Source organism: Netta rufina (genome assembly GCF_964035555.1).
Source record: "Netta rufina genome assembly, chromosome: 4".
Lineage (NCBI taxonomy): Eukaryota > Metazoa > Chordata > Aves > Anseriformes > Anatidae > Netta > Netta rufina.
Genome location: NC_140127.1, coordinates 68,251,940 through 68,276,409, shown reverse-complemented (window position 1 = coordinate 68,276,409; position 24,470 = coordinate 68,251,940). Strand labels below are relative to the sequence as shown.

The following is a 24,470-nucleotide window of genomic DNA, read 5'->3' as shown; positions in this document are numbered from 1 at the left end:
ACACTGGCAGGGAAAAAATTAACAATACAACACATTACTGAAGAATTTAAATGTCATGACAAAAAAAATAATGCTTTTTCTATTAAAGGAAAACAGAACAAAACATCCAACTTCCAAAAAACAAAGAACCAAGCAACAGCTATAGTAGCTCATTAACTTAGAATCTGTTACCTTAATTCAAATTCTGCAAAAAGGACATCAAAATTTTTGAGTGAATCTTTCATTTTTTCTGTGTAGAGGTTCAAATCCCTTAAGGCCTGGTCACGTATGATGTTTCTAACTTCCTCTAGGCTGCGGGTAAGATCCTTGGCCAACGGTCTCATTGCCATACTCTCAATTTCACGATTCATAATAATCGAACCAGCAGCCAAACACTACGAAAACACGAGAAAGGAATTATTAGTTTGCATAATGTTCCTTTTACGTTAAAAAAGCACAAGAGGAGATATTGGATACTTTGACTGGGGCAGTGCTTAGCCTCATTTGTTGCTAATTATTAAACAACTAGAAGATTTAAGACTGGTAGGTTCAGAGTCCTAAGTCTTCATGTTAAAGATCAGGGAGTAGCTCAGTCAGGGAGATATGAGAACGGGAGCAAGGTTGGCAGACAAACCTACGGAAAGCTCTACTCCTACTAGTGAGACAATCATCTTCAGTAGGATATATCCTGTGTGTGTGCAAGGATTGCTTGCAGAAAAGGGATGTGAATACAGGTAAAATATTCAGTTCAAGCTGGACTGTTTGATTTTGTCCAATAAATTTATCCTTACAAAAAGGACATTCTGTGACTGTGGTGCCTTTTGCAACAAGAACAACCACACTGGCCATGTAACAAGATCCAGTATCCTGTCTCCCACTGAAGCTGTGAATATATTTTACAGGAAAGAATATTAAAAAACAATCAAACAAACAAACAAACAGAAACCATAGGTCATAGTGATTCTTCCCTTCCAGTTTCTGGAAAACAGCAGATTAAGAGACTCCTTGGCCCTGGAGTTATATATTGACTTCCTCTAACCAGCTCAAAGACAGTATTTTTTTTAATTTTTTTTTAATATATCAACATATTAATATAACACTTTTCAAGATCTTACTATTAAAATATGTTATTAAATACCTTTGCTGCTGGCTTCATTCCTTTACAGATACATTTGGAAGACAACAAGCACTGACATAAGTCATTCTTGCTCTATTTAATTAAATGAACAACTTTTTTTTTTCTTTTAAACCAAAAATGCAGAAGGTTGTTTTCATTTTTTTGTTTCTGATCCCCCTTTGCAGCTCTGCACACCTTCCCTCTCAGCCCCAGATAGAGGACATGCAGTCCCAGCCCCTGCCTTGTGTTTAAGTGCACTCAGACAAGATCACGTTCTTACCTCTTACCAGCCAAAGCAGTATTGGTGGAAAAATATGGATAAGGCAAGCCTTACCTGTTGATAGGCACTCTTCAACTAATGATTCAATGTGACAGCACTGACAAGGACACCTAGGCATATATTTGTAACTGTCCATACAGCCTTCCTTGCTACATGCATTCACAGGACAGTGTCTGCAGGAGCATGAATCAGCAGAACTTCAGCACTGCACGCATTAAGTCTCTGAAACCAACAGGTCTGCTCCGACCAGGAACAGTGGAAGTTTGATTTGGAAAGATTAAATGTATTATTTAAGTAACCCAAGCAATGAATAAGGGGAGGAAGTTGTTTTGTTTTAAAAGATACCAGTCATTTCAGTGACTCCCTCGAGCACTTTTCGCCATGCACTCCCAGAGAAGTTACTGCCTTGGTTGGGGCTTTTCCTGTTTGTTTGTTGCTGCAATCCCAGTTTGCTAGTCCCTTCAAGGAGGAAAGGGTAATAGGCTTCACAGGGATTCAGTATGAATGATTGCATGAAGAATTACCCCCATCTTGCCCTCCCTAGCTACAAGGAGGTGCCGTTAAGGCAACATGGCAGACGCCCTCAACATTTTAAAACAGAGCTGGGTGCCATCTGGATGAAGGTAGGGAAGGTCACATCATAACGAGAAGAAAAACTGCGGCTGTTATTGCTGAGCACAGGATTATAAAACATTGACATCACAAATTCATTTAATAAATGCTACCCAGGATTTCTCCTACTCTGAGGAGCTTACAATTAACTACTGTCAAAGAAATTTTCAGAAGCAAAACATATGGGGTATATTGGACTGAACAAGACAGGCACTGCTAATGGAGATCATGCACTTTCAAAAGAAAGGAGGCACCACTGGAGAAAAAGGCTGGTTAATAATGGGAGCTGAAGGATTGTTTCAAATAGCAAAGATGCAAAGCTGAAAATAACAGTATAAGGTGCTGTCGTGTGCTGGGATGTCTAGACAACTTCCCCCTCACCCCAACAAATGCATGATGCTTAAAGTCACCTTCAGGCCAGCAGACCTGAAGATACTAAATTTATCACCGAAGATGCCACGATGATTTTTTTTTAGCCAACAAATATCAGCACTAATGAATAAGCATCTTACATATCACATCCTTTTTTTCTGATTATTCAGGCTTCCCTTGATTAAATTAATTAAGGCTTATTCACTGTAAAATCCCCTGTTCCTACAAGTTGCTGTGGAGGCAGGTTGTTGAGAGAAACCAGGCAAGAGAAGGAAAGTGGGCTTCAGTGTTTTGCATAGAACCCATTATATCTTCAGCATACATGTGAAATGTGAATTAAGTGCAATAAATGTCAGCTGAACAAACTCTGCATGTTTAATATGAGTTATAGCATCACACAGACATCAAAATAAAATGGCAGCATGCACTTAGATTTGCAGGAGAACTTTTCTCCTGAGAAAATTTCCTTCTCTCTCTTTGTTTCTAAGGCTTTCAAAGCATGAGATGTGAGATGGCCTATCAAGATAAAAGTCATCAAGAACACAAATCAGATGCTAATTTAAAAAGAACAGTTTTTTAAAAGGTGGTCATATTGACAGTAGAGAATTATGAAATTAAATCTGTATCCAATAACCAGAAGCACAGTGAAAGAATCCCCTTCCACTACACATCCCCAGCAAGTTCTCAATCTGTTCCCATTGTTCTGTAATTATACAGACCATTTTCAGAGAAGTCTCAGGGTGCACTTTAAATTCCAACTGCAAGCTTTCTGCCATAAAAAACTGCCCATTAGCCCCAAGTAACAGAAACATGAGAGACTTACTTCTGCTCCAAACCAAAGCTGTCCTGCAAGGTTGTCGTGGCGTATTTCCTCTGGAAACTTCACACAAAAGTCTCGGTTGGCCCGTTCATGAGGAATGCATTCATCCATGATTTGATTTATGATGTTCAAAACATTATCCTGAAGCAAAATATAAGAAAACATAAATACTGTTCCCACAGTATGCACACTTTGAAACAACAAAAAAAGTTTTACGAGATTTTATTAGTGAGACTCCAACTAAATAAGTGACTTGGCAAATGCAGAATGCAACTGAAGAACGTCACACAAACACACACACAGCATCCTGCTGGTGAGAAAAAGGAGAATATTGCTGGAAGGACTCAGCTTTCAATACTTCAGTGGGACTTCTGGTGAGGAGGCGTGATTTGAAGAGTTTCTTACCTGCAGCTCCCTATCTGCAAGATAGCAGTAAATAAGCGAGAAGTACAAGTAAATTAGATCCCTCTCATTTCCTCTCACCAGTCCCAGCGCCAGGCATTTCACTCTTCCTAAAAAGAGTGCCCTGCAGGGTACCCCAGAGGCCTCAGAAATTGATTTACGCTGCGATCGTCAGGGTTGAGTGGCCGTGAGCTCGTCCTGGCAATACAGATGAGGTTTCCATAGGGCTGGCGGGCGCTGTGCCACCTCACCTCCGGGACCACCCGGGGGGATATGAGGACACAGCCCGAGTGTGATAGGGTTTAATAGCAGCTCTGATCTGCCTCTGCAGCAGGACAGAGATCAAAGCCCTCTAAGCAGCTCCTTGATACGTGGTAAATAACCCGCCCTCGTTTACTTGAGAAGATAATTTTCACCTACCCCTGCTGGGTACTGCAAGGAATTTGATTACCATAATAAAGGTAGATTCAGAGCACGGGAAAGGCTGAGTGCTTTCATTAAAGATGCTTTGTTTGTCTCATGCTTTTGTCATTATTTACAGAACTTGCATTCTACTTAAAATATTTCTCAAACAAATAAAAACAAATCTGTCATGTATAGAACTGTTTAACAGGCAGAATTTCTTCAAGTCTGCACTGCTCTGTTTTATTTTGCTCTGCACTTTCAAGAAAATAACAGAAGATGGGAATTTTAAAAGAAACCTGCCTCTTTTGTGTGTTCCCACTGAGAAAAAACAAAACCTACTCTAGGTTCAAAAAAAAAACACCTGTATTTTCTGTAATTTCAGTGCAGATAGCCGGAATTGCTGTTGCCACAAAATAATGCCAGTATCAGTCCTGTAACTACAATGGCCTTCATAAAATAAATAATCAACCAATTATGATTGGCAAAATTTATTACACGTTGGCATAAGGTGTTTTATCTGCTGCTGCACTTATTAAAGCATGCTTACCTGGAAGTATTTTTAAGTGTATTATGCAGTAACATATAATTTGAATTAAGTTGTTCAAAGAAACAAACAGCCCCCAAACGTTTATAACACAGACAGGGATTCAGTCCCGCACCCTGAAGAGATGGGCGCGAAGTGAAGGCGCAGGGGCAGGAGCTGTACTGGAAGAGTCGTCCCTCGTGCTGAGGCTGTTCTTTGTGTAATGTTTAATTTTAGAGCTGTGCCCTCCCTCTACTGGGTCAAAGAATGTTGCCAGGATTCATGGAGACTTGGATCCCAATTCAAAGCGATGCCCATTGCAGAAACTGAGAAGACGCAGCCTCACAATGCTCTCCAGTAAAGGGAACTGAAGTTCCAGTCCCAGACAACAGAGAAGGAAGATGCTGCACCCTGGTTTGGCACTGGCATCCAGGACCAAGGAGCAACAAGGCTGCCACCACCTCCCCAGCGTAAAACAGATGAGCAAGGAACTACGTGCCAATTCCTACGTAGTGGCAGGTAACAAAAGCAGACCAACAGCCAGGTACTGCTTTCCTTCCTCTGCTCTTCTTCCTCCTGCTGTTCCTCTACAAACTGCAGGTGTAGATCAAACGATTAATAGGAACACCATTTCTTAACTGCTCACAGTGTTATGTAGTCTAGAGCTAGCTGGGAAACCAGAACACATGTATTTTGAAAGTAGGTCCCATTCCCGTAAGGAAATCAGCTCCTAAACCATTTAGTTCCCTACCCAAAGCCACAGAGCAAAGAATGAAACTGAGGATTATAACTTGGAAACTGTGGAAAGTCACAAGTCACTTATCTATTTTAAATGAGCTATTCCTCATCTATTCCAAGAGCAGGTGCTTTGTCCATAGCACCCATATTAGCACCCGAGCAATACAGGTTGGCACGTCAGAAAAAAAAAAAGAAAAGTGAAATTTCTGTTTTCAGGACATTAATACAAGTTTGCAAAGATCTTATAATGTTGGAGTGATAGAGATAAAAAGCAACCCTACCAGCTGAACTTTTACAAAACCTACAGGAAATGCAAAGAAATATAAAAGCAGGGAACTCAGAAAAGAATTACATTTGAACTGAATTATATCAGAGTTTAAATAATCCAGTCCCATTTTAGTTTAGGGCATGATATTCCAATTCATTTTACTTGCCACCATGTTTGAATATAGGAAAATGCAATTTTCAATCTTTTACTTTTCTAAAAAGCTGCACAGAATGGGACAGTGAGACCTGTATTGAAAAGTCTTTCCAATTTATTAATACATTTTTAAACTTTAATGCATTAGTTTCCAAATGCAATCGTATTTTACAGTTTTATACAAATGGGGCAAAGCAACAGGACTCCCAGACCAGTTGCTTGGCTGGGTATAGTTTGTTCTGTTTTGTACTCTGGCCTAATAGCAGTTTTTTCAAGAGTTACCTGGCTTCACATGGGCAGCTGGTCTTTCTGGCAAGAAACTATATGAAAGACACAACTGAAGAGATGAGCACTTCTTCCTGCCAAATCTATTAGTGATAGTGGAAGATCTAAAACAGGACAGTTGACAAAATAATATTCAGTGTGAAAGTGCTGAGAAAACTATGAAGTAAACTGCTTTTGCTGTTTCAGGATGTGTCATTTCCCAAATTCTCTGAGTCTACACAGGGTAGATCTTATCCTACTAAGGGAAAAAAAAAAAAGGCAAACAAAACCAATAAAACCAATTCTCCATCCTTCCCTCTTCCATGCCTCCTTCTTGTGACACCTAGAGCAGAGAAACCTGCGCAGGAAATTCACACCACTTGCTCCTGTAACGATTTCAGATCTCTGCTGCTTTGCAGCTGGAAGAGTGCCAGCCAATTTAGACAGACCATCCAATGCATTGTAAGCAAATTAGTCTTTTCTTTAAAAGAGCTTCAAGAAACATTCAATTTAGTTAATTACAGTATTCTGCTTTGTAAGCGAAGAACGAATGGGTTCAGATACATGGCAACCCCGAGGTTTTGCTCTAAGTTAAGCAACAGAAATCAATTAGTTGGAATTGAAGTAGTAAATCTTTCACTTGATCTATCTTCCTCCATAAAAGCCTCCGGATGTTAATGTATCCTTTGGTGGCTTTATCTGTTATCTGCCGGTTCATTTGCATAGGGGGCTGAGCGCTTTTGTTTCGGCTGCTCTCCTCGGGCTTTCCTGCAGTGCCAGGGCTGCAGAGCTGTGCTCCGGGATGGGTTCCAAGTTCCACATTTCCTGGAAAACAAAACTCGGAGCTTCATGTAATGGAGAGCACTTGTTTATATCTTACTTTGATAGGAGCGGTAGTCAGACAGTGAATGCAGTTAGCCGCAGCGGAGGACAAAAAAAAATTGGTTTATTTTTGGCCCAGCAGTAATTGGCCAGATACTCGATAAGCAGAGCAAAAAGCCAACAGCAACTGCATTAGCCTTTGGGTAGGTACAAAAAGAAGAGCCAATAACTCCATTGTACTTAAGGTCTAATCAACTGAAGGCGGACTTATCTACCTCTCTGTACTTATCCTTGATAAAATCTACGCTGCCCTTCCGTGCTATTAAATTTAATATGACTTTTTTGAGGTCCTCTGCAAGAGGAAGGTAACTTCCCGTGTTGCTAAGTACCTCTTTGTTCCCCACTGCAGAACCCAGCCATGGAAACGCAGCCTCTGATAACGCTACCAGGAGCAAAACAGATAGCAGTTTAGCATCATCATTGAAATATGGCCTTCAAATTTGCTGTTTCTTTTTCTGGCTCGATGTTAAACTGCAGACTCCCTTCCACAGCACACTTCTGACAAACACGGAACCGATAAACAAAAATGACATAAAGGGGGATAAAGAAGATTCTGCTCCAGTTCAAGCAATTAGCTGGCACTCAGGTGTTCGTGGGTTACTTTCATCAACAGGAGAAAGCAGGAACAAATGAGGTACGCTTTGATGTAAGCAAAGATTTCAAAGGACACCCAAAAAGGACACCCAAATCCCTGGCTTCAGATCCCCGCAGGGTTCCTGCTGGGCTGTTTCTGATCCGAGAGCCAAAGCCTCCAGACAGCAACAGGTTCCACTGCGCTCCCTCCACCCCATTTTGTACAGGTGCCAAAGGTCACCCTTTCAGTCCTTTTTTTATTTTTTATCCCGATGAGCTTCATAATGATTTCCCACTGCCAACCCCTAGATGCTCCACTTTCTAAAAGTAACTTCTGAATTGTGTGCAGTAACTCTTCGTTTAACCTAGCACACTATAAAGCACTTCCAAAATATATCACAAATGAAAGGCCACTTGGATCTCTAGCCATTTAAATGCTATATCAGCAACAAAAATTGTTCTGGTTTGTGTTGATCTGCAGCAAAGCTTCTCTTCCCGAACTGCCCTGCTGAAATACCCTTATGAGGGCACTACACACTCCAATTATCACAGCCTTGTTAACCGAAATGTTGATCTCACCTCCTGCACATGCTCGAAGTTTATTACAGGTACACTGAATAATTGTATCTCCACGTGGAGTGACTGGTACATATGAACTGGTGAAGACCGGCACACCAATTTTCAAGCCCAAGGAGTCACAGATATTTGAGCGTAGCTTCCAGCACAACTGGTTGTTTAGCCAAGATTTCTTTCTTTCTCAACTCAAAGAACATTTTCTGCAAGCCAGTGTGCACTCTTCTGATGGATTACATTTAAATTTAACTTAAATCTGCTCTTAGTGTGTGTCTGCTGCTAACACAAAGATCTAATCGTGGAATTAAATTTCCTTCTTTTCCTGCTACCCACCCAAATATAGCTCTTGGTAAATAAAAGAGGCATCACCATTTACAGGAGGGCTGTTCAGAAGTGCCACCATCTTCACACTACACTAAGTACCGGATCATTTAGGGCATCCTCCTCTCTCTGCAGAGAAAAGCATTTTCAGATCTCAGAAATCTCAGCGTTCCTGATGCAGTCATAAGAAAAAGAAAATCTGTTTTACTCCTCCACACCAAAAAGCCATTAGCTAATAATAGAGATGACAGCCTTTCCTGAAATGAAGAATACCCCAGCTTGTACTGAAGGACTGAGTTCTCAGCAGAGCTTCCCAGCCAAGCCTGCCTTACTGGGAAATGAGAACTTAAAAACTGTGCACAGCAAGACAAGATATTACCAGATAAACACAGTGGATACACTGCTCTTAGAGCAGTTTATAACTACTCAAGCCTTTTCTATAAGGACTCTAAATGTTTGTCTTGTATTGAAAGACACTTGAACAACACAGTAAGTAAACTTGTACCTTGACATCCCCTTTATGTAGTGTCAGGGCAACAGGAGAATAATTCCCTCTGAACAAGGGCATGTGCTACAACAAACAGTACCAGGCTTCCTGCGTGGCACAATGATCTCAGTACTGCCCAGAAACGTACTGCAAGCTTTCCCAAGACCTTCAGCCTGGCACAGAGCTGGCACCACCTTCTTCCTACTGCCTCCAAGCTACCTGGCAGCAGAGGCTGAGAGCAGAAGGGCAATGCTGCCACGACTCACTGCCACCTCCTCTTTGCCTCTTCAATGCCATGGGGTAGAGAAGCACGAAAAACCTTCCTAACATGGAAATTTATAATTTCAGACTATAGTAGTAAACATTGTTAAAATCCTTTTTTTCCCCAAGAAAAATGTCTTAAAATATTAATCACTCCCTACACGAGACCAAATACGAATCCAAAATGCAGACAGGGAAGATAAACCTTGGATTGTTGATAGAGTTGTACTGGTGAGTACTTACAGGGTACCAACTTATGGCCAAGCCTTTTCTATTTCCTAGCCTCCCTGCCAATCATTCTATACTCAAAAATAATACAAGTGACCAAAAGTTTCCCAACATAGACGAAAAGCAGACAAGTTTAAAAAGGACACAATTAATCATTTCATTTACTAATTTAGAAATGCTTATTGCAGTACATTTCTTTTCTACCTAGTTATACCACTCCACTGATCACTCAAAACTTCTGGGGGGGAAAGAAAGATTAAATGCAAAATCTGCACTCATAACCTACTTTGGTTATTGAAGACAACAGAAAAAAATCAGCTTTTCTGATACTCACTAGGAGTAATGAAATGAGAAATACTGTAATCAATTACAAAATAACTGAAGTGGAGATCAAACTCTACAGAAAAAAATGTAAAGGCTCTTTTATCAGAGATAAACACTGCAGCAGAAGTGTTCATTGTGTGGAATTTAGGGACAATCTTGAAATCACCAATTAAATCAATCATAAAATGTTTCTCTTCTCAGTTGCACTTTCCTTCTCTTTTAAACTGACACTGTCACCACTTCAATTAAATGGGCAGAGAATGTTTAAAAAGAGAACAAAGCTTGGCTGGCTCACCTATCAGTCAACTGCCCAGTCCTTCTGGCATGAATATCTGGGTTTCCTAAATCTGTATCAAGTCTCTTAAATATAGCCCTTATGGGAATTTCTTTAGAGCCCACCAGCTCTGTTACATTTTATAAAAACTCACAAACAGGTACAAATCAGGACGCCAGCATTGGTTCCTCCTCATCAGAGATCAATGAATCATGCCCAAGTGTTCCAATGCTATTGAATGGCCAGATTCTGCCATGGGTTCCTGCTTTCTCCCCAAAATATATTTGTGTAGTATATTTTTCTAAACTTTGGGAACACTAAGGCAAAGAATTTTGATTTCTTTAAGTTTATTTTTTTTTCTTTAATTTTGATTTCTTCCCTGTGAATCAATAATTACCCTGCTGTCTCCTTCACTGACCTCCCCTAGCATCACTACCATAATATCTGGAGGGCTCACACAAATTGAGCAGACCAGAAAGACTTGGCCATTACTTTCTGAAAGTACTCCTGGCTCAGTCCCCACTGTTCAACCTTTACATCATTTAGCAAAATAACATAAGGAAGAGATTCTTGCCAACTTCTAACCAATCATTAGGTCTCAGAATCCAGCTGGGAGTTTCTTACAGCTTTAGTCTAACTTGCCTTGTTTAATGAGATCTATTTCTGCCTAATTCTAGAAGAAAATGTTCTTCGATGGACAGATGCAATCAAACATGAAAATGTCGCACCTCTGAACTGCCTCGCTGTGCGCAGTGATTATGGTACATACTCCCAGTTTGCTCTTATCAAGAATGTTAATGAATACAATTAGTATTTCTGAGATAACTCACTGCCAATCCTCTATGACACCATCATTGTCCTATGAGTTATTTAACAGCTCTTCACAGATACCTTCTTCACCAAGGGATGCTCATTAAAGCTGACTTTCTTTTTAAATTTTTCTCTTCGGCGCAGATATAATTTAGATAAACTAAAAGAAGAAAAGGGCACGTTTTTCCCTCGTACCACTTAAAGTTGTCAGATAACAGGAGACACCTCCAGATAAGTCATTTTGCAAGATGGGCAGCAAACAGCGTAAGGCGGCTGTGCAACATCAGCTGTTAGGCTGTGACACCAGCTTGTGCAGCCTAGCCCCCATCCCACCTACTTTGCAGCTTTCCTTTCTGTCTCTAGACCGTGCCGGGATGTCTCGTTGGCACTGGCAGCTTCTTGTACAAAGGGTACAAGTGAGCTGGCTCAGTGCACTCACCCGGAGTAACCCTGGGCATTTCCCTGCTGAAGTTCACGGGATGACTCTGCAAATATTTGCCTCGGTACAGCTGAAGATGCGGTTTCATAATGGTCTACAGCTGGCCGCAGCTTATTTAAAGTGGCTCTGGATAAGGATCTATACCCCCACCGCTCCCTCGCCACGCCTGTCTATGGCTATTATCCAGCCGCAGGCAGCCCTTTTATGCCAGCAGGCATCCACACGTCAAGCAAATCACTTGGGCTGAGAGCACAGCCCTACCAAAGACTTGCCTCCAACCAGCCTTCCAGGAGGCTCCAGGCCACCCCACGGCTGCTCCATCGCTGCTGGAACACGAGCTGGGCTCCTGGAACAGACGGACTGCTGTAGGAAGGACGGATGGACAGACGATGCTGCCATGTTTGTGGGCAACACCATCTCAAATCAGTTTTAGGTAAAACCAACCTGTGACCTGGGGGGAGCATGTTGAAGTGTAGGGATAGGAATAAGAATAGTGTAAGTAGGAAATGGGAAGCCTTTATATTGACACTGTCAATGGACTTACAGCCCAAGGAGCCATGTATTGTAACACAAAAATTCACTTTTCAGGAGATTCTTCTTTTGTAACTAAAGTTTATCTATCTTGTTTGCTTATACTCCACCACATATCCAGGAAATAATGCAAAGAAATTTACCCAAGCTAAAACATATGTAACATTTATACTGACTGCCCAAGGGCTTGCTTGAGCCCATGACTGGGCAATCCACATGCACAGCTGCTGAAATTATCACAGGACTCTGACCAAAACCTCCCAAACGTACATAAAATACATTTTTTTTCCTGAAATCATGCTATGCATTTCCACCACTACAGTAAAAAAACAAACAAACAAACAAAAAAACAACTAGCAGTGTTAATCAACAGCATTGGTAGATTAAAAACCCTCTACCTACTAGCAAAGAAAGAACACACTTCACATTAAAAATAAATAAATAAATAAAGGAAAATGTGATTTCATTGAACAGAGTTAACTGAGACAGGTATGTTGAAGTTCTGGAGCTGCAGACAGAAGACAAAAGGCTAATTAGGTATCACATTACCAATCAACTGCAGTTATATCCAACAAGAATTCAACTCAAAACTGCAGAGCCCAAAATTTTAGAGGTATCTGTTCTAAAACAGATGAGTCTGGTGGCTCAAGACCATTTCTGCTATCAGTATATTGAAAATGACCAAGTTAAGGATTTTCTCCTAAAAAAAAAATTTACATAAAGATAATGTTGCCTTCCTTACTGAGGAGTGCACTCAAAATTTGATTTCTCAATTATACAACATGATGTGCTTTTAGACTCTTATTTGCATTGCAGAATAAGCCAGACAACCACAATTATGTTAATTAGATCTACTGAGAGAACTCTTCACATTCCAGTTACGGGGTTAAATTTGCAAAATCCTCGTGGAAGCACATTGAATAAACAGGGCAGACTTTAAGGCCAGCAGCTTGCAGGAATGTGCGAAAATGGTACAATACTTCTTTAACCCAGCTACCATCGAAGTCTTGAGTAAACATTACTACATAAGCCTGCTAAAATTCAGCCTTTTTTTGTAGGACATCAGACCTAACCAAAAAAAAAAAGAAAAGAAAAAAAGAAAAAGTGTTCTGACGGTGTCAGAACAATTCTAAGGCAAAAATCAGAGAGCTTATGTCAATAAAACAGTTTTATCTCAATGCCTCTCTCACTGGCACAAGTCAATTCAACAAAATTTGCAGTCTCAGGGTGATCACTTACACTTCCACACGACCTACTGGGCTGCTTTATCATGGACACTGTGTAAGTGGCATTGCAACGATTTCAGCAGTAGGTACATTGGGGCACCCGAGGAATCACAGAATACAAGTACCTATTGCTAGGCATTCGCTTAAGGAAACTTCCCCAACAGAAACACTAAAGAGAACTAAAAATGTATTCACAGGGCTGAACCCAAAGTTTTATTGTGTACATCATCCAGCAATACTCCTCAGGTATCAGCAGCAATACTTCTGTTCCCCCTCCGGCATCTTCGCTGAACAGGGAGCAGCATCCACATATGGGAAGGACCACGAACTTGGGGCAGTACTGCTGTTCATCAACACTTTTTTTGAAAGAAAACAAGACTATTTTGTGTAAGAAGTGAAAAATCCAGCAGGAGTAAGAATGGGAGCACTCCTAACCAACACAGCATGCTCCCTGCATAACTCATTTCATACAACTACTTGTTTTGCAAAGTCTTTAAAATGTTTTCAAGTGTGCAAGAAGTGCAAATGCTTGCACCAAGCCTACCGTCTGCTGCCTGCTCCCCGATAAATAGACTTTGGCTCATCTGAGCTGTTTTCATACCAGGCACTTCAAACTTCTCTGAAGCATTCCTAAGTTAATAAACTTAACTTAATAAAAGTGTAGTTCTTAGAAAAAATAACTTGTTTTTTTAAATGACTGTCCTAAGGTCAGCCCTTTTCCACCAATTGTTTTAGAGCGCTGTGCTGCAATGAGCTAAGAGGAATTCTTTCCCAAGCCTTAGTCTGAGGCAGAAAACAGTCACAGCATCCTTACACCACAAAAGGAACCAGGTCAGCTATGACCAAACTATTTTCATTTGGTCATCTCTCTGTCTAATGATCAAGTTGCAATGACTGACCAATGGGTAACACCTTATCTATTTTCCTCCCTTCACCTTGAACTCCAGCCATTTAATTAGCAGGTTATTGGTAAATTATACACCAGCAGTAACAACAGTGCAGTCTGCAATTCATCTGTTCTCTCGGCAGACTCTAAATCTATTTTGTAATACCTCCTGCTAATACGCACAAGTCCTTGGGGTGCCCAACGCATAATATATGTGGATCCGTATGTAGATATACATCTAAAGGCTTCCTTTTGTTTAATGAAAGCTTACAACCTACACACGAGAAGCCAAAGTTGCACAATATTTCACAGAATATGCATAATAACCCATTATTCATAATATTTGAAATATATTCACAGCATTATACATACACGGGATATTGTGATATTCCTCCCAAATATGAGCTAGTTAATGATTTATGAATTGTTTCATAGAGAAAAAAAATTAGCTTTTAACTTTCAAATACATTAAGATCACAACGTAAATTTAAGTCCACTGTTAAGAATTTTCTTTAAGAAATTAATTTGCCTTCTTGTCTTTCTTATCATACTTCACTGGTACGAAAGAAAAATTAAATTAAAGAATGTTTTTTTCTAATATGATTAAGTGAAAAAGCTTCTAGCAGAAGAAAACAGTTAAACCCCAAGTACATAAATAACAAGTAAATAATTTTCCCATATTGTTGATCTTGCTAACGTGTTGGTAACACACACATATGGAGGAAAAAAGGCATTTTGCAGCACATTTAAATCATGTGACTGCATAACCAATTCAGTGGCCCACATGGGAATTTATCCTCCTTTTCAACAGCAAAAAAAAAAAAAAAAAAAGGAATAAAGGGATAAAAAAAAAAAAAGGAGCTGACTACAACTCTCTGATGGCATTGTTGAAGAACCCGGAAAAACTACAAAACTATAAAGCCCCTGACAGTTAGACACGTCATATTAAATTAGAGCTTACAGAAGTGATCTGCTGTAGTCTCATATCCACAAATGTTGAGGAAAAAAAAAGTCAGTTTTAAAATGACCTCGATCCCCTGTCCTCACGTAGCCTTCAGATGCACGGTAATTACCAGCATGTCTCAGGTATGGTATGTCAATGTTCAGGCAAGATACCAACACGTCTGTTCTTCTTAATACAAACAGTATGATCCAAGGCAGATAAGCACGCATTAAGAAGAAAACACCACATTTTTTAATGCTCAAAAATTGTCATGTCTTGACAGCAAAGAAAAAAAAAAATCTCTTTGGCTTTCTAATTGAAGTAGGTATTAAATATTAACCTTGCTTTCCTGTTAAATGGAGGACTACCTCATCTCCCACCAAAGACAAATTATTTTTCCTTCTGAGTTTCCAAGCAGAGAACACGCTCCTCATGAGCAGATGGTGCAGGGTAACGTAGCATCACGAGCCCTTTCACTAACAACCTACCGCTTCCCCAGCACGCGCTGTTTAATACAATCACGTTCCTCTTCTTGCTGATAAAAAATTAATTGTATTTTATACAGAAAGACAAGTTTCCTCTTTCATTATTTACCAACTTGTGATTCTAGCTTGAGTTTCACCCTTCTGAAATATAAATACACACAAAATAAAGAAGTCTCACTGACAATACTTTCCATTCCTCGCTGCAGAGAAATCCCCACGTGCTCTGTGCAGAGCTGGCTGCAAAGCAGGGATGGCTTTCAGCAGCTCGGGAAGCAGCACCAGGCATTTTGGCAATTCTGTGACCACTTCTGCATTTTTTGGTTGGGTGGTTCTTATTAAAAGAAAAAAGGAACCCACAAACAGTGCAAGGAGAGGTGAAAAGCAACTGGACTGGCCTCCTTCCCTCTGTCAGGCCATTGGTAACTCCTTGCTTAAGTGCCCCGTTATCAAACAGCAACGCTGGTTCACCCAAACACCAAAAAGGGCCACATGAAGAGATTCCTCACTTTTAGACTTATCTTACCCATACATCTCCAGCTTCAGGAAGCAAATGATGTATTTATGCTTATTTCATTGATGAAAGCTGCAAGTCTTTTAGTTTGTTGTAGATTTTAGCATGCCTTCCTGTGACAAGGGAGGTTCTCCTGAGGAGCTTCTGCAGCATTTTACCCTCCTATTACTCACTGTTCTCCACAGCCCATTTTTCACTTCCTTTCCATACCCTACAGGGTGCTCTTGCAGCCTGTAGCTGAGAACCAGCCTGTAACACGTGCACTCCTTCATGATAAGGGCAAAGCTGTTTTCCTCAGCACTTGAATCGCAGCTCGTCTCCTTCTGATGCTTTCAGTTGTTAAACTGAGCCACAAGACACGGAGAGAGAAGTACCAGTGGTTGAAACAGAGCGTTTTTGATAACATTCTCTACATGTATTTTATATTGTTACAGAAATTGATGCAGACAAATGATAACAAAACACTGGAATATGCTTCAGCTTTCTCTAAGGGATCTGATTCCTCAGCAACATTCACTTATACCGTGATAGTTAATGAGGTTCAGATTCAGGTGTCCACCACCAATGTATGGACTAACATATGTATGAAGCAGTACACTGAAGTCTACATATATTTTAAAGCCTAATGTTACAGCAAACTGAAGCCACTGAAAGATGACTCAAAAATCATGGCCAGCCAGTTGCAGGAATTCATGAAGTGCTTCCCTAGTGGCTCCATCAGGCAAATAGCAAGAAAAGTGAAGAGGTAGTACAATATGTTACCAGTCAATCATTCCTATAAATGAGCTAGGAAATGTAAGCTTTCACAAATATTAGAAAGTTCCCATTTTACTATTCTGTGGCACAGCACAAGGGGTAGCACGTCTGGACGAGTCGATGGTTTGCTTCAGGTCAGTGCCCCAGCAGGGGCAAATTCCTTCCCACTGGACTTTAATGTGCCAAATGACACATTGCTGAGACACAGCCTGCTGTTCAAGGAATAATTTTGATAAAACCACACTGGGAACTGACTCCTAACACTACTCTGAGAACTCGCTGCTTTACACAGAAGTAATTCTCAGCGCACTAAGGCAGCAAGCAAGCACCGTGACCCTGGGAGCACTTTAATAACGGGAAGCGCTTAGACGCAGGTTTGGTTTTGACCTGTCAAGTTCTAGCAAAATCTCCACGTTAGAAACAAAGGTGGTTTTACTCTTTACTCTCCAACTTAAGCAAAAAAAGATCTACAATATGTAACATTAAAGCTAATTCCATTAGAATGATCCAGAAATTGATTTAGATCAGTCTACTGGCTCAAGTAACAAGATATTAATCAATATGAAAATAGCAATGGTCAAAGTAAATTCATTTAGAAAACTATCACAAATGCGTGAGCGATTAATTAAAAAATGTACACAACATGACATTATTTCTTATGAAATTCAATACCAAAAAACGTCTTGTGATGCTGGGAGGGGCAGGAGCACCACAGAAAAGAACACCTTATTCTAACCCCAATATAAAAATATATCAATTAGTTACGTGTGTTGCAAGGAAAAAAATAAAAGCCACTCAGATGAACCAGCACTGCATATTCCTCAAGATTCAGAGATCGAAATAAGTTTTACTTAAGGAAAAAAAATTGTACCTTCCCACTATCGCCATCAATCAAGATCAAAAAAAAAGAAGTATAACATCCTTTTTTTTTTTTTTTCTCATTTAAGAAAAACTTACATAGCTTTTCATCATGCATCTCTCCACACGTAAGTTACCATTAATTTTAGCAGAAAGCAACACAGGAAGAAGTGCTTTATTCCATTAGGTAGGTATTAGCCACACAAAAAAATGCAAGACATTTTATTAACAGGTAAGTTATGTTTGAAGAATATTCTCTTGTTGACACGCAAACACCAAAGCAAAACAAAGGATGCCATTTTTATAACAAGCTACCATAACTGGATCAAACTTTTATATCGCATTAATGTGAAAACAAAAAGCAAAGCTTTGAAAATCAATACCTTAATTCTTACTCGTAAGTACATGCTACTCAGCATCATGCTAAACAGTCAACTCACAGCATTTGAAATCCAAGGTGCAAGATCTTCAGAAGTTTTAAAAAGTGAATTTACTGTAAAAAGTGTGATTTTATCAATCAAATAGTGCTCAATCAAAATAGTAAAAGACAACAGTTGCACTTTTTTTTTTTTTTTTTACTACATAAGTTTCAACAGCCTTGAAAACAGAAGTTCCCTGTATATCCATTGGAAAAATAAAAAAATAAAAGAAATGAGAACAGCTAAGGCACCAGACTAATACTGCCCTTTTTGTTAAGAGAGAAACCACTAAATATAGCTATTATAAAGCATTGCATTTTCTAGGTAGGGCCCTTTTGTTTTGCCTGAACCTGTTTATGCACTACAGTAAACTCGGAACTCTCAAACAATAGTTTCAACAACTGAAAATATCAACACAGATATAAAGCTGAGCTCTTTGGATATGGTTAAGATCCATCTCTAAAAAGAACTGCGGTTTGTAAGACTTGTTGACTGTTGACTGTGATCTGACCTTTTCTGCAGATCTTTGAAAATTAGAAGTTGCAAAAATAGCTGCACAAAAAAAATACAACTATCTCCATCTTTTCTTTCTGCTCTAGTAACAGATTGTTTAAGTAACAGCAATCTGTTAGACAAATGAAAAGAAGAAACTACCAGGCATCAGACGGTATTAAGAGTCACAAGATAGTGAGTCACTACACAACAAGCCAAGCAAACTGACCAAGGAACTATCAGAGTCTGCATTTCTTGCATTCCTACATCTGAAAGATTCAGAAAAGCTATTTTTTGAACAGAATTCTCTGCCTGTACTACAATAAGCAAATAGGAAAGCCAGTGCACCTGCACAGAAACAGAAGAAATTTTTATCTCCAGGGATAAAACAAGGAGGTTAACTTGCACCATGATATTATTCATCCATCCTTGTTATCATAAAGCCTTTTATAACAACAGTTTGGAAAGAATTTGCCTAGAAAGTTTGTGGAATGTCCATTACTAGAGGTTTATAAGAATAAACCAAATACAATTTGTGAAAGGTGATTTAGGTATAGCTGATCCATCACACAGAAGATTGAAGTCAATGATCTTTCAAGATAACTTCACCCCTATTTTATCCTCCAAGACACTGAACTTTTACTGTTATTAAACTTAGTTTCCCAGTTTTGTAAGCCCTGTAACTTCACATTTTTTTCTCTAGTGACAGTACAGTAGGAAACTGAAGATACTCAAACCAGACAGAAGTATTGAAATTGTTTCTGACATAACACATTAACTGCCAACTCTTTCCCTGTAAAATGTTCTTCAAAAACGAAAGACTGCACTTTTTCATTCAGTTTTCTTGCAAACCAACACATAGTACCTCACTTTTTTTCATTCCCTTTTCATTAAGAGACTCAGCTAACTTAATGTGAACATTTGTTACACTGATCAGGGCACTGCTCTTCTAATTTATCTTAACTTGGTCAGCAATGATTTTTTTCTGCATAATGAAGTTTGGTACATTTTAACCACCAGTAACAGTAATGTCAGAAATTCTAGCCAAGGTGAATGAAAATGAATCCTTTACACCCAATTTACGTTCCCACCAAATAAAAAATGGCAATGAATTTGTATTACCAGGGTCTTTACACTTAAAATTCACCTGACGTGACAACAAGTGTTTGCTTTTCATACAGAAATCCTCCGGAGCATAATATACTGTGGACTTCAGCTCACTGTGGTTTAAAGTCTTATCTTTGGTGCAACTGGGAGGGGAAGTATCAGAGCATTTGTGCAAGAATGAAGAACAGAACTACAGTGAACTAGTCTTTGCAGTCCTCAATACTGCCTTCAAGTCTTGCTTAAATTATAGCCATTTTTTCAGAAAATACTATAAGGAATCTTAGGTAAGCTATATTATACAACAACAATTTAGAAACTTATTTGTTCGTTGGAAGTAATTTACTAATAAATATCCTTTTCTGTTTGGTTCCTCAGTAGTTCCTCTCACTTTCAAGGCTTCTTAAATGAGGCAGATAATATTATTTCCAAAAATTAGCAAAGCTATCAGCTGCGTTCATATAGCTCGTTTACTAATGAAAAGCTGTCAGATTCATGAAGCATGGAAGCTGAGCATCTACAAAAGATATGGCTACTTTACACTGCCTGAAATTTTGCAATATTCCTCACGTTCTAGTAAGCTCTGTATGCTTATTTCACATAAAGGAAACAAAATCTTTAATATGTGCTCTCATTTAAAGGAAACCATCAACAAACACTTAAATGAGGTGGAGTAGATTTATTTTATAAATTGTTCTCGAAGAACACAGCCTTTAAGCTAATAAAAGTCATACAACTACCAAAGTCATTTTATATAGATTTGACAATAAAAACTAATTAATCCAATAAATAATAATGTAATACATTTAATGTACACGAAAATGCCAATGAAACCAGGAATATGCCATTCTGATTACCTGACAAGAGCGAAACTGGTTGACTAGCAGTGTACATCTCTGTGGGTCCTTTCTTCCATCCAAACTGTCCAGCTCAGCTGCTACTTGATTTAGTTCCTCATCAGCATAGTAGAATTGAGCAAGGAGCTGCGGGTCTGTTCTCTGCATGGAAGAGAGAGACACATATAGAATCCTACATTATTTTTTGCCAATTAAAAAAAAGCTATTTATATTTTCTGTAATTAAACAAACAAACAAAAAATGTTTAAGCCAGATCTGCAGCACAGAAGCACAGAAAGAATGATCTTAATGCATTTCTGCATATTTATAAAATTTTTCTACCTTGAAGAAAAAAATCTCTCCTGTAACAAAGTTGGGGCACAATTAAGCTACTGTTATCTCCAAAACCATCCTGGCATTCTCACCCATTGTGGCATAATTACCTGGTGGACAAACAACTGAATCACTAGTTTTGTTTATTAAACAAAAGTGCATTTCAGTTTTGGCAAAACAAGACAAAGTTGCTTGCCAAGTCAACAACAACCACCCGCTGCCAACAAGACGATGTGATGGGCCTTCAGCAGAAGCTGCAGCACCAACTTGCGACCACTGCAGTGACCCTTGAAACCCATTGCCCACCTGGACACAACCCTCATTTTGAGGATCACAAGAATCACATCATAGGAGGTAGAGGTACTGAATCTACTAGATACGTTGTAAGGGTCAAGTAGATACAAAGACCTGACAAAGCAAATGATATGATTAATGAAGTCTTACAGAGAGAAAACTACATCAAAAGTCTTTCAGAGACTTTTCAGAAGTCTTCCAAGTCTTTCAGAAACTATTCAGAAGTCTTCCAAGTGGCAAGGAACAGAATTACTATGATGAGTTTTGTCCACATTAAAAAAACATCAATAATAATGGAAAGAAGAATGCGGGAATTTATCAAGAAAAAACTAATAATAATCATCATTATGTGGGAATAATTTCCCTATAAAAGGAAAATATAATAATATTAAGGACGGGAAATTCAGATCCCTATGAAAGCTTCCAAGCATTTCACAGAATCACAGAATGGCTGAGGTTGGCAGGGACTTGCTGGAGACCATCTCTTTGCTCAGGAGTGGCCACCCAGAGCAGGGTGCCCAGCACCACATCCAGGTGGCTTCTGAAGCTCTCCAAGGAGGAGACCCCACAGCCTCTGGGCAGCCTGTGCCTGGGCTCCAGCACCCACACAGCACAGAAGGGCTGCCTGGTGGTCAGAGGGAACCTCTTCTGTTCCAGTTTGTGCCCAGTGCCTCTTGGCCCGGCACTGGGCACCACTGAAAAGACTGTATGAGTCCTCTTAGCACTCTCCCTTTAGGTATTTAAATGCACGGATGAGATTAAAAAAAAAAGAGAGAGAGAGAAGTACCACACCACACTGCTCAATTCCCAACTCAAGTCTTCACAAAATACAGCTCCTGCAAAAAAAAAAAATCCTTTAGGCCTCTGCATTACAGGAGTATTAAACCTACACACCTGTACAGTCCCTGGAAAAGAGCACAGTATTAACACCTTTTAAAGAGGGCAGTACACAACCTCCACAGAGTTAACTACTGCAAGTATGTTATTACAGTCAGTCTTAAAAAAGATCAAGTCTTACAAATGATGCTACAGACTACATCGCTGGTGCACGCCGCATGGTTTCTCAGCCAGCAATTTAATGAGGCAACAACAACCTTCCCTGAAAGCAGACACACTGACTCCTGTTCCTACATGCCCTATTTGTGCATGAATATAATGATTTTAAGGCTTCCTATCTTTAATATTATTATGAGCTGTAACACTACCCAACAGCTTTCTACATCACTAGTTCACACCATTCAAGTTGAGAGGCAAGTCAGGAATAATCCTTTCAGGCAGTTGAAACAGTAATGAATGTGGTTTTTTCTTTCTTTAAGCAGGGAGCCAGCCACTTACTACAAAATAAATAATAGAAAGCCTTTCCAATCTTAAGATTTTATCCTTTTCATCCTTTCTCTGTTGTTTTATTAAGCAGCTACAGTACAATGTGTGTAAACTGTGAGAAGTTTAGTCTTAAATCACAGAATGGTTTGGGTTGAAAAGGACCTTAAAAATCATCTAATTCCAACCCCTGATATGGGCAGGGACACTTCTCACTGGACCAGGCTGCCCAAAGCCCCATCCAGCCTGGCCTTGCAGCAAAGGATGGTTTCTTATTTATACACATCTACATGGCACTGCAGAAGCACAGTAAGGCAATTTGTTAACAGTGGTCTCGAGCTAAAGGAAACATTAGGCTGAGATATTTAACTCCCACGTGGCTGATCTTTTAAAGTGGAGGAACAAAAGTTTTAATTGAGTTCTTTCTACTGTGCTATGTTTGTTGCGGATTAGTATCATGATCTTTGATTAATTGTGTCAATCATGTGGTCCCTGGCAAGACACACCTGCATGAAACTCGAAATCTCCCAGCAGGGGGGACACTTAAAATGAATAACCCCAACTTTCTAAATTCAATTTGTTCCAACTGGTAGGAGAAAATAAACGATAGCACCATGCTCAATGCCCATTTTTGCTTTCATCTTATGCAAAACATGGTTCAAATAATCCTGTCTGAATTACTTTTCTTTGGCAGAGTAACAATTAGTACTCTTTCACCTTCAACTGTTTAAATTAATAGACAGACTTCATTTGAATGCACCTAACAGAAAACCTACCACTTCATGTCTTTGTACTTTGTATCAAGAACTTCACACGTTACAACCAAATTCATCCATCTAATCTCTTGGTTTGATTTGCTGGACTTCATCTTCTACGTACTTACCTTGTCTTGTTCCACTAGAGCATCATGCATTTAAGCTACTTCTTGTCAGCTATTTTTGTATCCATGGACTGCAGCTACCCTTTTTTTTTTTTACTACAGCTCCCTTGCAGATCACATATAGGGTTTTATTCCCATTTTATTTTTTGTTTGTTTTTGTTAAATCTATTATCATCCTAACACCCTCCTGACCCTGAGTTCTCAAGCTGGGAGTCTCTTTCACTCTATGAGTGCACCCTGCATTCCCTCCAAAGTCTTTCTGCATTTCACAGCTCATGTTCAAAAAGATTCAGCCCACCAAATGACCCAGAATATTCCGTGTAGCTGCACAGCCAGTGCATAACTTACTGTAACACCAGACCACATCCACCACAGATTCAAAGCCATCATTTTATACATTGGTCATTACTTACTATCCTGAGTTATATGATATGCATTGACTATCATATTCTGTCCTCCAGACAGGAATCAGCATATCATCAGTTACTGTAATACTGCATCATTCACCTTTTTATGAAAGGTTACCCACTGAATATTTCTCTTACTGTTGTCTTGTTGTTGTTGTTGTATTTTATCCACTTTCTGTTAGACATTACTCTTCATTTGCAGCTTTCATTAAGTCAGAGATTTAATGCAGAAGGCTCCCTGCCACTGCCAAGCTCTACATGTAAAGTTGCATTAACTATTGAACAGGCTTCATGCAACTTTTCCCCAGTGAAGACCTAAAAATGACTACAATTAGGCTAGCTCAGTTTGTTTCATAACAAATTTGGATTTGATTTTTCTTCAGGATTTACACGGACTATAAGAGAATGTTAAAAGGAAACAAATTAAGAGAGCTATGAGCTACATGTTGTTAGATAAGTAACAGGTCAGTATGATTACTTATTACATGTTATCAGATGAAAAGATGCCATTCTCACGTCTTGCAAACAAGCTGGTCTTTATCAAAAACAGAAGCTGTCACTTAAAAAAAGTGTAAACTGACTGGGAAAGGAAGGAATTCTAGCACAGACATCTCAACACAGGACAGAAGCAAGGAGCTAGACAGAAAACTGGTACTACAATGAAAAGCCAGGGAGCCAAGAGAGAAATCTCAAACCATTTGGTCAGTAATTCCAGAATTTAATAATTGTTTTGAAAATCAAGTTTCCAGAAATAAGGATTCATTTTTGAGGAGGATTTTCTTCTTTCGAAACAAGATTGTGAGCATCTTTTGCGTGATTTTGATGACAGCTTTCAAGTATGAATAGTGCTTCATTCTCAACTAGCTAATGCAAAATTATGCATGGTCTCATGAACAGCACCGACAGCAGCCCATACTTTGAACACCAAAGAGCATTTTCACCAGGTTTCTACAATCCTTCATAGGGAAGTAAATAAAGATCCTGTTCAAGTTTTTCTTCTGCTTCCATCACAACATGAATGAATCCCCCACCATCTCCACCAAAAATAGGGACAAAAGACGTCATCATCACAAACGAGCCGAAG

At 39.4% G+C, this 24,470-nt stretch overlaps 1 protein-coding gene across 1 annotated transcript in view; it reads right to left on the bottom strand.

Moving 5' to 3' along the window:
* The window catches only part of ZFYVE28 (zinc finger FYVE-type containing 28), a gene marked incomplete at both ends in the record, with an annotated part of 141,224 nt that overhangs the window by 52,522 nt on the left and 64,232 nt on the right, over positions 1 to 24,470 (bottom strand). The window contains 3 exons of the mRNA XM_084286596.1: positions 172 to 374; positions 3,184 to 3,321; positions 20,174 to 20,314. Of these exons, the coding sequence (XP_084142722.1) occupies positions 172 to 374; positions 3,184 to 3,321; positions 20,174 to 20,314 (482 nt within the window). The remainder of the gene's footprint in view (positions 1 to 171; positions 375 to 3,183; positions 3,322 to 20,173; positions 20,315 to 24,470) is intronic.